The sequence below is a fragment of the Conger conger genome, chromosome 12 (assembly GCF_963514075.1).
Source record: "Conger conger chromosome 12, fConCon1.1, whole genome shotgun sequence".
Taxonomy (NCBI): domain Eukaryota; kingdom Metazoa; phylum Chordata; class Actinopteri; order Anguilliformes; family Congridae; genus Conger; species Conger conger.
Window position 1 is genome coordinate 25059121 of NC_083771.1, and position 15398 is coordinate 25074518.

A 15398-nucleotide genomic window follows, 5' to 3' on the forward strand; every position below is an offset into this window, starting at 1 on the left:
TAACATAGGCTCATGACATGCTATAAATTTTAATAATGATTCTAACCACAATGTGATCTGACATCCAACCAGATTCTAAAAGAATTTGCATGTGTGTATAGTTTCATGCCGAGCCATAGGGCAAGCCTTCCAAAATGTAGTAGTGTGCATTTCAAACAAGCTTTCTGAAAATAGTAAGAGACAATATATTAAATTAAGAACTGAAGAAGAGATTATTTAATGTGGACAAAGTCAAAAATCTATAAAGAATACATAGTATTGGAATGGCAGTTGAAACAAAGTACAAATGGGGATTTATTTTCTTTACTCCATGCTGAGTGAAAGAACAAGTAAAGATGGCAAAGGAAAAAACATCAATAAGGGATCACAATGTGTCTGTTGTCTTTTCTTTACACCAAAATATATCAATACCAAAACATTCCTGAAAAACTGCAGGCAAAGTTGGGCAAAGTAGTAAGTTTATACAATGCTAACAAAAAGGTTACAAAATCTGACCTTTATGGAAGATTTACAGTTTGTTATACAAATACCACATGACAACATCAATGTTTCAATACCATGTTATATAGGGATTTACTTTGTAATGTAAAAACACGGCTAGGAAGGCATACATTCTGAGATGTGATGGTTTTAAGTTGACATAATAAGGGTTAGCTACAGCACTCTCTTATACAAAATGTACAAAACATCTGCATCTAACTAGGTACACCATAATACTGTCCATTTTTTACAGTATGACACAGTACAAAACATTTGTGCCTAGAACTCTTGAGGTGATGCGAAGGTAACTCTATGCTGCCCTCTTAGTCATGTGACCTCCGTCATCGATGCTGAGTGGTTCTACAAGGAAGAGAGAAAAATAATGAATGATAATTGACTTTCACACAATTACTTACACTCATGAAGAAGCCTTAAAGAGAATGGCCAGAATATTCTTTATTTCAAAAACACAGAACAATTGCTATTCTTTGCATATCTGTTATTGTATAATTTGTGTATTTATTTATTGTGCTGGCCTCTTGGATGGATCTCCCTTGTAAAAGGTGTGTCCATAGTGTCGCCCACAGTAGGTTACACTCGAGTGCTCCTGCTGAAGCCAGCCGTGGTGACTCTATTGGCTGATGGGCTCCCGTGTGTTCTCCCAGCATGCATCAGACCATGTAAATTGATGCTGCGTTCCTCTGCTGAAACGGCTGCACAGCAGAGCTTGTAGAGTGAAGATAAGCAATATGGAGGATACCAGCACTTGCCTGCACCCCTCTGAATTTAAAAAGATGTTGGAGCACTGGCACAGGAGTACAATCATCAAAATGTGGAACATACACTCAGTGAGCACTTTATTAGGTATTTATTCCTTATTTTTTTAGACTTGGTCCTCTGCTGCTGTAGCCTATCCACTTAAAAGGTTTCACATGTTGTGTGTTCAGAGATACTCTTCAGCATACCACTATTGTATAGCTATTTGCATCACTGTCACCTTCCTGTCAGCTTTGGCCAGACTCCCTTCTCCACTGACCTCTTTCATTAACAAGCCGTTTTTACCCGCAGAACTGCTGCTCACAGGATATTTTTGGTTTTTCGCACTATTCTCTCCAAACCCTAGAGCCCATGAGATCAACCATTTCTGAGATACTCACCCTGTCTGGCACCAACAATCATTCCATAGTCAAAGTTACTTAGATCATATTTCTTCCCTGTTCTGATATTTGGTCTGAAATACAGCTGAACCTGTGCTTGACCATATCTGCATGCTTTTATGTATTTAGTTGCTGCCACATGACTGGCTTATTAAATATTTTCAGTAGCAAGCCTGTGTACAGGTGTACCTAATAAATTGCTGTGGCAATGAAAAGTAGCACCAGGGCGATCCTTACTTGTCGTATACACGGGACTTTAATACAGCAAGCATTTGTTTTTCTATTGTGTGAATACACTAGGGTTATCAATATAAACAAAGAGACCAAAGGTAAGTATTTTACATGGATATTGGGAGATTGGTGGCAAGACAATATGCAGGACTACTAAAATGGTGTAGTTGAAATAAAAGATACAAAATGATCGAAGGTTTGCTATTTATTTTGGGACTGTGTGATTTATGTGTGTTCAAATGAGCTTGGTTTAGAGGAAAATCTGACGACTAACACACCTATAGGTAACTCTGGGTACTCGCCCAAAATTAGTGAGGGTGCTGGCTAATCAGTCGTTCTCAATTAGTACCCAGTAAATGAAGCAGAACAGGGTAATACCCCCGAGTGTCCCAGTTTAATGATGATAAATTGGCACCATTCTGGCTCTCTGGCAAAGCCACACTCCATTAATCAGCCTCCCAGACTTCACTCATTTTTTACATCTAAATATTTTTGACTAAATTCAATATGAATGTATCAAACACATACTGTACCCTCATACATTAGAGTAGAGATGCACAATATATTGAAATGTACTGCAAAAACATACTGTACCCTCATACATTAGAGTAGAGATGCACAATATATTGAAACGTACTGCAAAAACATACTGTACCATCATACATTAGAGTAGAGATGCACAATATATTGAAATGTACTGCAAAAACATACTGTACCCTCATACATTAGAGTAGAGATGCACAATATACTGCAAAACAATGAAGTGCGGAGTCCTGGGGCCTGCAAAAAGCAGACTACGGGCCAGATTTACATGAACCTTGAAGAGCAAAAGGCGGCCTGACAAGGGTATGTTAGTGTGGTCGCAATCTGCCTGAAATTAACTTCTTATCTACGAAGGCTACAGCTCATTAGGCAATCAGCAAATGGGACTGCCTACAAACTGCATTTTGTGAAAATTGCAACAGACTACACAAATCAAGGTAATGTGAGTGTCCTTTTCTCGGCAAGGGTCCAGCGAACCAAATGCATGATAGTTTCTACAATGCCACAATAATCTGTACCCACTCAAAAACAGAAAATATTTTCAGTGAGAAAAAATGCGTTTCTGTAACTTTGTTTCTGTAAGCTTATATTGAATAATAGAAATACATTTTATTATAAAATACTGTCGTTGGTTCCTTAGTGAGGATTTATTGTGAGAAACACAAAAATTGTAGGATAAAGGATCTAATGAAGTTAAATGATCGATTCTTAATCCCACTTCTATCCCTAAAGATGCGCTTATGAATGAACTAACCTACCGCCGCTATACGGACAGGCCTGCAGTAAATTCTAGCTCTCTCTATGAATGCGTAGATAGCGTCAGGCTTAGTTACAGGGTTGGCAGAGCGAGTTTATAACTGGAGTGGTGTTACCTGCTATCAGTGATTGCCATGTTTAGGATTTGTGGACCCAGATCTCTAGGATTTTGCTCGAATAAGTTGAGATATGTTCATGATATAGGCCCCCAGATGGTTTATTGAGCTGGCTTTCAGACACAATCTCTCAGGTGGAATATGAACTTGCTAGAGTAACCACACAAACATTGGGAAATATTCCTATGACTACAGCTGCTACTACTACTACTGCTGCTGTTGCTGCTGTTACTACTACTGCTACTACTACTGCTACTACTACTACTACTACTGCTGCTGTTGCTGCTGTTACTACTACTGCTACTACTATTACTACTACTGCTACTACTACTACTCCTGCTGTTGCTGCTGTTACTACTACTGCTACTAGTGCTATTGCTACTACTGCTACAACTACTACTGTTACTGCTACTGCCACTACTGCTACTACTACTGCTACTGCTACTACTGCTTATATTTCTACTACTGCTACTGCTGCTGGTGTTACTACTAATACTGCTACTGCTACTACTAATGATAATAAAACTAATGATAACAATATTAATAATGATGATTATAATGTGAATAATAATAATAAAACAGTAATAATAATAATAATAATAAAAATAATAATAATAATAGTAATAATAATAATAATAATAATAGTTTACCTGTGCACTAAGGGTCTCCAGGGGGCTCTCCACGCGGGGGAAGGTCATCAGTGGGAGCCCACGGTACTCCTCTGTTTTTTGCTTGGAGGGGGCTGTGTGGACCCCCCTGAAGTTATGGACAACACAGATTCCCTACAAGTAAACAGACTCCATATTACCTCCTTACCAAAACCAGGTTAATGACTAGGAGCTCCTGTGTTATCCAGAGGAGAAAGGCTTGAGATAATTAACCTTAGAAGCCCCAAAACTGAAAGGAACCCGTCAGAAATTTGCATGTTAAAATCTTAAAGTCCAACCCAGGAACAAATATGAACAAATTATGCATCTACCCTTGCCTGTCTTCCCTGTCTCATATTAAATGCATACTAATTGTCAACCTAATTTTTTCCTGTCTCATACTGAACACATGCAAATTCAGAACCTAATGCTCGCCTGTCTCATAGTAAAGACATGCAAATTCAGAACCTAATGCTTGCCTGTCTCATACTGAACACATGCAAATTCAGAACCTAATGTTTGCCTGTCTCACACTAAGTGCCGGGTTGTTTCAAACTGTCTGACTTCTCATACACGGCCCTTTTCATGATGCTCCGATTAACATAATGACTAACAGCCCAGGCACTGGGTTAGACCAGACTCTACTGCTGTGGCAAAATAAAAATGTGAATACAGAAGCATCTAAGCACTCCTGACCTTGTGGCACTGTGTGGCTCTGAGGTAGTGTGGGTTTCAAAACAGTGATGACCCTCCTGGTCTGAAATGTCATCCTGGTCTAATCCAGTGTCAATCGTGCCCAGGAGTCCAATATGACAACACATACATTCAGCCCATAACATAACCACTTTCCCTCCCAGAGAGAGAGATTCAGCCCATAACACAGCCACTATCTCACCCAGAGAGAGATTCAGCCCATAACATAACCACTATCCCAGAAAGAGATTCAGGCCATACTATAATCACTATCCCACCCAGAGAGAGATTCAGCCCATAACATAACTACTATCCTACCCCGAGAGAGATTCAGCCCATAACATAACCTCTCTCCCTCCCAGAGAGAGATTCAGCCCATAACATAACCACTATCCCAGAAAGAGATTCAGGCCATACTATAATCACTATCCCACCCAGAGAGAGATTCAGCCCATAACATAACTACTATCCTACCCCGAGAGAGATCCAGCCCATAACATAACCACTATCCCACCCAGAGAGAGATTCATTCAACAGGGTATCAGCCTGCTCTACTTGGCATGTGCAGTAGGCCACAGCAGCGGCACAGTGAATGCAGTCATGGCCACCGGGTTCGGGAAGGGGGGGCAGGGCTACAGACAAGCAGCCCACTCTGTATGATATGTCCATCTTTACAAGTATCTTTCGTCTTGTAATCAAATCTTATTTTTTATTATTTCTTAAATTCAAAGCCCTTAAAATGGTTTCTTATATTCAAGGCTTTTTTTAAACCAAACATGAATGTTGTGCTATTACAAATGATTCAGCAGTGCGTTGATAGAGGCTTTCGGGAATAACTCAAACTTCTTTCAGTAATTTCAAAATGAGGTGCTGTTTTGAGATGCTGTTCCACTGGTGACCAACATAAAAAAATGCCCAATAAAAGTACTGTATAGCTGCTGGCTGCATTTCTATTACATTACATGTAATGTAATAAGAAATCCAGCTGGCCTGTTGCAATATATTAAGTGTGTGACTTTAACTGTCGGCTGAAAGAGAATTCATGCAAGTTCTGGGGCAAATGGAATGAAGCAGGAAAAAAAGAAAATAATTACTAAAATTACAGGGTTTGTTAGCTATAATCCTTTAGTAAGCATTTTATTTTTGTCAGCAACATGAATTGCTAATGAACTATTTAAGTTATGTTTTATCATTATTCATAGAAACTTTTATAAAATAAAAGTTGCCCCACGTGGTTCCTCTGTGTATGCCCTCGGCGCGGTGCCCGTGTCTCCCATCGCAGGAAGCACAGCAGGGTCAGGCTGATCTGACAGGCCTGCCACGGGCATTCTGGGCCCTATCCCAGCATTCCTCATTTCACAGTCAGCATATCCTCTCAGAGCTCCTCAGGTGTGTGCAGCATGTCCTGGTGTTCATATCAGTGCAAGAAGGAGAACAGCAGCCCCTCCTCTCGCGGTGGAGGAACGTACCAGAAACAGGGCGACCGAGCTCCCGAGGACGAATCCGGCGATGACGTCGGCGCAGTGGTTGCGGTATTCCGAGACCCGGTTCAGACCCGTGAGGAACGCCGCACACAGGGTGCCCAGGCAGAGCACCGGTTTGGCCAGCCTGCTGCTCTTTGTCTTTATGGTGCTTGTGATGTACATCTGAGACCACAGACACCACCACAGGGAGAGAGGGCACAAACAGCTCAGAGTTTTAAAGATGTGAGGAAGAGAAATGAGTGGGCTTCATACCTATTTACTCAAGTGATGAGCGAAAGTCAATATAATTCTCTAATCTAAACAGTAAGTGAGGAAACCCAATTATGAGAGGTGCTTGAAGACATAACTCAATAAGCTTGTTCTGCTTCAAGATGAAAGTGGCTTTCAGCATTCTGCTGAGCTGTGTTTTTGTTTTTTGATGTTTATTTTGTAATCCTTTCCATTATACCTCTTCCCAGTTTTTAAATGAGTGCTAGCCTGTATCAGTTTCAGAAACACATAAATATTTGCATGAATAGCTTGTGTAAATTAAAATTTTGAGTGAACACGCTAAGATAACTCACCGTCAGGTATACAGCTGAATACACGCTAAGACAACTCACTGTCCAGCTGAATTCAAGCTAAGAGAACTCACCATCAGGGACACAGCTGAATACAGGCTAAGACAACTCACTGTCCAGCTGAATTCACGCTAAGAGAATTCACTATCAGGGACACAGCTGAATACAAGCTAAGACAACTCACCGTCAAATACACAGCTGAATACAAGCTAAGAGAACTCACCATCAGGTATACAGCTGAATACAAGCTAAGAGAACTCACCATCAAGCTGAATTCATGCTAAGACAACTCACCATCAGGTATACAGCTGAATAATCACTAAGAAAACTCACCATCAGACTGAATTCATGCTAAGAGAATTCACTATCAGGGACAGAGCTGAATAAACGCTAAGAGAACTCACCAAATGGTAAATGGTTGGCATTTATATAGTGCCTTTATCCAAAATGCTGTACAATTGATGCTTCTCATTCACCCATTCATACACACACACACCAACGGCAATTGGCAGCCATGCAAGGCACCAACCAGCTCGTCAGGAGCATTTGGGGGTTTGGTGTCTTGCTCAGGGACACTTCGACTCAGCCCAGGCGGGGGATCGAACCGGCAACCCTCCGACTGCCAGACGACTGCTCTTGCTGCCTGAGCCATGTCGCCCCCATCACCATCAGGTACACAGCTGAATAAATGCTAAGAGAACTCACCATTAGGGACACAGCTGAATAAATGCTAAGAGAACTCACCATCAGGGACACAGCTGAATACACGCTAAGAGAACTCACCGTCCGGCTGAATTCAAAAGTCGCCATCAGGCTGAATTCACACTAAGGGAATTCACTGTCAGGGACACAGCTGAAAACACGCTAAGAGATCACGCCATCAGGTAAACGGCTGAATACAGACTAAGAGAACTCACCATCAGGTAAACAGTTCAAGACACGCTAATGGCACGGCTCCACGGCAGCCATCAACGTCAGCCATCAGCCATCATTTTCACATTATACCAGCTCCACTGCAGCTATCGCTACAGCCTATAGTTGTGTTTTACTAGCTCACTTTACATTGGATGTCGACAGTTTTCATTAGATTAAGCAACAATGCTCTGGTTCAGTTGTAACCATAGACTGTTTCAAAATTGTAATCAGCTAAATTAGCGTGCCAGCTAGCTAGCCAGAGTCGCTCATAAGACGACACCTGTAGTACATGCACGATCACATAGCCGACGTGAATAGCCACCCACTTTATAATTTGTAACAACCTCGGCAATTGTCTAACTTTGACGCTGCCATTGAACGTGACACAATGGCTACAGTGGAGTGGCTGTCATTAATTACAATGGATTCGTTCCATCAGAGTCCGACGGCAGATGGCGATGGCTGCAGTGGAGCCATGCCGTAAGAGAACTCACCGTCAGGTAAACGGCTGAATACACGCTAAGAGATGCATCTTTGGATGGGAATGACTTCCTGGCCTTCTCCACGATCGCCTGGTCACCGGTGCAGATGTTGCCGTTCGAGATGAACTGGTGGTTGAAGCGGCACTCTGTTCCTGTGTAATTTGGCTTGCAGACACTAAGAAAGTAAGGAGCTAGATTCCCAGTAACAACCTGACCTGCGTTCACAAAGATATCTGTGGCAAAAAGCCCAAAAGCGAAGACACCTGCAGGAAGAAAGCAGAAATATTGTTTATGTTATTGATAAAAATCAAGCCATTTCTATAAGGGTTAGAATAGTACTGCCACATTCTGATATACACTCACTTTATTAGGAACACCTGTATACCTACTTATTCATGCGATTATCTAATCAGCCAACTGAGTGGCAGCAGTGCAATGCATAAAATCATGCAGATACGAGTCAGCAGCTTCAGTTAATGTTCACATCAACCATCAGAATGGGGAAAAATATGATCTCAGTGATTTAAACAGTGGCATGATTGTTGGTGCCATACAGGCTGGTTTGAGTATTTCTGTAACTACCGATCTTCTGGGATTTTCACGCACAACAGTCTCTAGAGTTTACTCAGAATGGTGTGTAAAAAACAAAAAAAAACATGCAGTGAGCGGCAGTTCTGCAGACGGAAACGCCTTGTTAATGAGAGAGGTCAATGGAGAAGGGTCGAAGCTGACAGGAAGGTGAGAGTAACACAAATAACCATGCATTAAAACAGCAGTATGGAGAAGAACATCTCAGAACACACATGTGAAACTTCTAAGTAGATTGGCTACAGCAGTAGAAGACTTAAAACGTCTAAAAAAAAGTCTAATAAATACCTAGTAAAGTGCTCACTGAGTGCAGCAGATGCTTTTCCTTTTTTTCAGGCGCCCTGAATCCCTGAATTGTATTTATTCATTCATTCATTCATTATCCTAGCCCGCTTATCCTGAACAGGGTCACAGGGGGGCTGGAGCCTATCCCAGCATACATTGGGCGAAAGGCAGGAATACACCCTGGACAGGTCGCCAGTCCATCGCAGGGCACACACACCACTCACTCACACCTACGGGCAATTTAGACTCTCCAATCAACCAAACCTGCATGTCTTTGGACTGTGGGAGGAAACCAGAGTACCCGGAGGAAACCCACGCAGACACGGGGAGAACATGCAAACTCCGCACAGAGAGGCCCCAGCTGACGGGGATTCAACCCAGGACCTCCTTGCTGCGAGGCGGCAGTGCTACCCACTGCACCATCTGTGCCGCCTGAATTGTATTTATACTCGGGCAAAGCAGAGATGGGACAGAGATGGCGGGGTCCTGAATCCCCTGCTGGGGATATACATAAGGTATTTAAGGGTGTTGCCCTATGGGCCACTGGTCTCTAAGATACAAAAAATTATACATTTTTACTAATTTGGAATGGAAAATTTCTATTTGTAGACTTGGGCAAATGATGAGGAGTCATGATTGCATGATGGCATGGGGAACCCCTCAGCAAAGAGAGATCCAATTTTAGAGCAAAAAAGTTTATGGAATGTTCCTTGTGGAAGTTGTAAGACAGCTTCCCACAGCAATGGGGCTGTTGTGCTTCCTCATTTTACTGGCTTGGAATTTACATAGCAACTTGAAAAGTGATGTCAACAGAAACCCCTTAATAATACACACCTGTCTAGTGTCAGGTTCCGTGTTTTTACTGTTTTTTGTCTATGTGCTTCACGTTTCCGTGTTTTCATACCCTCTGTGCACACCATAGTCACCCTGTCAGTTCGTTCATTCATTGTTATTCGATTCACCTGTGTTTTCACTTCCTGATTGTTTCCCACACCTGATTGCCATTCCCTCTTGTTACCTTTCTTATTAAAACCCCTCTGTTCGTATGTTTTGTTGCCAGATTGTTATGTCAAATCCATACTCTCCTGATGGATTCCCGGTAGGAACTGTCTTATGCACATTCCTCCTGCGTAGTATTGATCCGTAGTTTACCGATCTGTTTTTTTTTTTCGACTTCTGCCTCTGGATTCTGATTCTGTCTGATTTGCCTGTTTGTTTTCGTCCCTTCGGATGGATTATCCGTATTAAACCTTTTTGCAGGAGATTTGACCCATTGCCTGGACTATTATTTACGGACTGCTTATTCCCTGCTATCCCTGTTTGCTGGCTACTGAGCCCTGCCTGTCGCACGGGCCGCCAAATAACGTAGGGATTTTACTCTCTACGAAACCTGGGCTACTTAATATAGTGTAGCATTATAACTGCAAAAAGTAGTCATTCTCATAAAATTACCGTTATCAGAAATATCTAACCACAAATTTAGTATTTCAATTAATAATTAAAATAACCAATATCAATGATTTAACATACCGATAACCTGAAGGTTGGAAGCTCTTTGAAAGACTGCTTTAACTCGGCTCTCATGTCTATGTGACGCCAAAACAGACACCTGGTTTAATAAAATATATTTATTAAACAAACGTACAAACACAGAACAGATATAGGGTTGGACTAACGGGAGGTTAGTAGGGTAAGGTATGTTAGGATGTGTGTGTGTGTCCCTTGAACAAAGGAAAGGTAAAAGTGGGAGTGTTAGTGTGTTAGCTGGGGAAAGAGAGACTACTTGCATAGTTTTACACTATAATTACATACGCAAAAGACCGCAAATCAACTCACGTATATATATAGCTAACAAAATACATTCAAATGATAAGACAGCAAATATACAGTGCATCTGGAAAGTATTCACAGCGCTTCACTTTTCCCACATTTTGTTATGTTACAGCCTTATTCCAAAATGGAATAAATTCATTTTTTTCCCTCAGAATTCTACACACAACACCCCATAATGACAACATGAAAGAGGTTTTTTCTAAACTGAGCAATCGGGGGAGAAGGGCCTTAGTCAGTTTAGACTAATCTAAACACTGGCTATGCCTGAATGTTTGTTGTCTTACTGAGTCTATACGCATTGCTGGATCCAAAAGACGTGCTGTCCTTGTAGGAGCCTCGATGGTGCTGTGAATGCTGTCCTGGAGAGGTGCGCAAAGCTGGGGTGTTCTCTGGTCCGTTCGGTTGCTGAAAAGATGTTCTCTGGTCCTTTTTCCGGGTGGAAAAGTTTGTTGCTGTGCTTTGCAGGAGTAAACTGATGTAGCGTTCCGCATACACCAGTTCCCACTCGCTGTAGGCCACTAAGTGACCGTGAGGTAAACTAGGTGTGTCCGCAGGCCTGGTGGTGCGCTGTGCAGAATTCAGCCTCTGTCCGAGTCTCGGAGCAGATGAGCTGAAGAAAAAAGCATCGAAAGAGGGGGGTTTCCCAAGAGCATGCCTTGCTCTTATACAGGGAAAGTTTATTGCTACCGCCATTACGGGATTGGCTGAACTGAGCTAGACGTCATGTGGGGTGGACGTACACCTGCCTTTCTTTGAAGATTATACGAAAAGCTTGGTCTCGCATCTGGGTCTGGTGTTCTGACGTGCCTGATATATCTAGTCTCTTAACCACGGCATTGGTTCCAGTTTACTGTGTGAATATCTAACAATAACCTTAACATCTCCACCACATTTGTTTCATAGGCATTTTATTGGTATAAATCCTAACACATATTTTACTGCATTTATTGTGCTCTTTCATCCTTCCTGTGTGATCCACAGCCGAATGGTATTTACGAAGGCCTGATTCTGACCTGACCTGACTAAGGGGCGCATAGCTACAGTAACATGAAACAAAGCTTAATATCAGGAGGTACCAACAATAATATCAATAAGTAATATCAACAGTTTCAGTGAAGAACTTAAACTTACATCATGTTCCTTACTCGACACATTCACTGTAAGAAAATACATTTCGTCATGTATCTAAGCTAATATTACACGTTAAGACCAGTGTAACCAATGAATAAAAATGGAACTCAAAAACTTTGGCTGCAATACAAATGTTCCATGTGTCTCTCTGTATACTTATAAAGTGGCACAGACCGGGAGATCTACCTGCACTGCACCTTAACTGTTACAATAACTAGATAATAGAATGAACTATAGCAAATATATCCTCAAAGCAAGGAGTTATAGTTTGCTCAATATGAGCAAAATATGAGTGCGCAAAGTAACAGACAATATAATAATCTCTGATCACTGGCACGGAAAATCTTTGTCTTGTGTGGAAAGTGTTTTAAGATTACTTGATACGATGATCCATATCATTGCAATACCAAGGCTGAGAGGAGAAGATTGCCCCACTCTCTGCTGAAAGGAGGCTAGTGCATCGAGGTGAGGGTTTTCACTGATTGCAATTTCAGTATATGTCAATTCTACCCTGTCTGTCAGATAAAGGTTTTCATTAAGATTCACTCCTATATTATGAGATGTCCAGTCCCTAATGTAAATAATTATGAAGGACCACTACATGCAGAAATCATTATTCCGAATAGTCATTACTTATGCTAATGAACCTGACATCCAGTGCCCAGTTAATAGCCATGGCTCCCACCAGCCTTGTAGACTGGAGTGTGACTGTAAACATGCATTAATCAGAATCTGTGGTTTGAGGCGTGGCTGTCATGAATATTTAATTCCAGCCTGGTTTAATCTCGCAGTGACAAACTGTTCTTACAGACAGGAAGGCACAGGGCTTGTCACCTCATGGCTCGATGTTAATACTCCTGGAAGTCTTTCAGATTGGGTGAATTATGGTGCATACAGCACGGGCCGTAGAGACAGCCACTCTGTGGCCCACAGACATTCTACAAAACAACAGAAACATTGCAGATACATTTTATTTACCTGAAAAAACTCAAATGCTGTTCCTTCCATCTCATGAGACCTTATGAATACACCTGTTCTATTTAGCTCTGTAACTAAATGTATCCTACATTTTTACGTATCTGCATATACAAGCCACAGCAGTCAACCATATACCAATGTGAAGCTACTACCTGCAGTATATTCTATGAGGAGTGTATATGAGTGTATATGTTTTAGTAGCTGTGTTCCTTGCAGAGCAGCTATGAATTCTGAATAGAATCACTATAACAGTGACTTAATTTAAACGTCGTTTAACATATTTACTGTACATTTACAAAATAGATGATGGGAACATGTCTTGAATTTGTTCCGTATTCTGTGAAAATACATCTGATTATTTTGATATAATGTCATACTAAGCACATTATTAGGAACACTACACTAATACTGGATAGGGCCTCCCCTATCCAGTATTAGTGTAGTGTGTTGGATTAGTGTAGGGTGTTGGATTCAGATCCGGTGACTGGGAAGGCCACTGAATAACATTGTCATGTTCATGAAACCAGTTTAAGTTGACTTTTGCTTTGTGAAATGCTGCATTATCATGCTGGAAGTAGCCATTAGAAGATGGGTACATTGTGGCCATGAAGGGATGCACATGGTCAGCCACAATACTCCAATAGGCCGTGGCACTCAAGCAATGATAAACTGGTATTAACGAGCCCAAAGTGGGCCAAGAAAATATTCCCAACACCATTACACCACCTCCACCAGCCTGGACTGTTGACACAAGGTAGGTTGGGTTCATGGATTCATGCTTTTGGAATTCTGACCCTGCCATCAGCATGCCTCAACAGAAATTGAGATTCATCAGACCAGGTTACGTTTTCCCAGTCTTCGACTGTCCAGTTTTGGTGAGCCTGTGCCCACTGCAGCCTCAGCTTTCTGTTCTTGGCTGAAAAAAGTGAAACTCAACGTGGTTTTCTGCTGTTGTAACCCATCTGCCTCAAGGTTTGATGTGTTGTGCATTCTGATATGCCTTTCATGGAGCAACATTGGCTCAGGGCAGTAAGAGCAGTCGTCTAGCAGTCGGAGGGTTGCCGGTTTTCGATCCCGCCCTGGGTGTGTTGAAGTGTCCCTGAGCAAGACACCCAACCCCCAAAGGTTGACGCAGTAATTGTACAGAGTTTTGGATAAATTCCAACCATTAACCATAACCCTTTACCATTTTGAGCTCACCACAATTGTACAGAGTGGTTATCTGAGTTACCGTAGCCTTTCCGTCAGCCTGAACCCGTCTGGCCATTCTCTATTTACCTCTCTCATCAACAAGGCATTTCCGTCCACAGAACTTCACTCAATGGAAGCTATTTGTTTTTTTGCACCATTCTGAGTAAACTCTAGAGACTGTTGTGCGTGAAAATTTCAGGAGATCAGCAGTTACAGAAATATTCAAACCAGCCCGTCTGGCATCAACAATCATGCCATGGTTGAGATCACTAAAATCAAATTTTTTTATGCATTACACTGCTGCCACACGATTGGCTGATTAGATAATTGCATGAATAAGTAGGTGTACAGGTGTTCCTATTAAAGTGTACATTAATTACAGGGCACTGGTAAGCTTTGTCATGGTAGGACTATCATACAGTGCCATTCACGCTTACATTTCCCAACTGTTCCAACTGTGTCAGCTGTTTTACTCACCGATAAACCGAATAATCCTGCGAATGAGCGGGTTCAGGTAACAGCAGTCCCCCGTCACTATGGTCTTCTCTTGGGCTAACAGGGCCTCCCGGGTAGATTTCATGATGTACATTGAGATCTCTCCAATGAAAATCTGAAACCAGAAACAAGCAAATTAATAAACAAAATGGAGTACCCTGTGTAGATTAATGTGTAATGAAATGTGTTCCAAATACGAAGTCCAACTGAACGTTTACGGTGCAATCTGAGGGATTGGTTACTGTACTGCACCTGCTATAGTTGCTATTTTACAATGTTGCATTTTGCTGTGGTGTAATATTATACAACTTTAAAGACATGTCCTTTTGATAAATAAAACAAGAAGTGTACACAGGAAAAACCTTTATAAATACGATTTTTAGTTTTTAGTCAGCAGAAAAACATGAAAAATAAAACACATTTGCAAAAGTGCACAAGAACTGAGCAGGCAGTGCTTAATGTATTTCCTTTCTGGGAGTTCCTGGATTGCTAATTAACTCAATGAGCTAATTAGTTCTATATACCAACAACCAACATCCATATCAGAACACAGAAGCAGGTATCAGCTGTCATTCCTACAGCTGTGGCTAAAATGTCAGTTCATATACAGTATATGGTTGGGCTAATTAAATGATTACAAGAAGACGATGATCGAATCCAGAAACAGATAGAGATGCTGCATGCCCATCTCTGGCATAATAACAATAGCTACTCGAGTTCCTCGAGTGAACGACACATCTATCCTTCACAGCCTGGGGAACAGTCATCTCAGAGCAAGAGTTAGCATCTACATTTCCAGAGAATTTCACAGAGAATTTACTTTGGGTCACTTA

General features: G+C 41.6%; 1 protein-coding gene across 1 annotated transcript in view; it reads right to left on the reverse strand.

The window, feature by feature from the left end:
• Nucleotides 1-188: 188 nt before the first annotated feature.
• Nucleotides 189-15398, reverse strand: part of plppr1 (phospholipid phosphatase related 1) — a 41508-nt gene continuing 26298 nt past the window's right edge. The window contains exons 4-8 of the mRNA XM_061263338.1: nt 14548-14680; nt 8077-8327; nt 6093-6269; nt 3934-4065; nt 189-840 (exon numbers count right to left, since the gene is read on the reverse strand). Of these exons, the coding sequence (XP_061119322.1) occupies nt 808-840; nt 3934-4065; nt 6093-6269; nt 8077-8327; nt 14548-14680 (726 nt within the window). The 3' untranslated portion in view covers nt 189-807. The remainder of the gene's footprint in view (nt 841-3933; nt 4066-6092; nt 6270-8076; nt 8328-14547; nt 14681-15398) is intronic.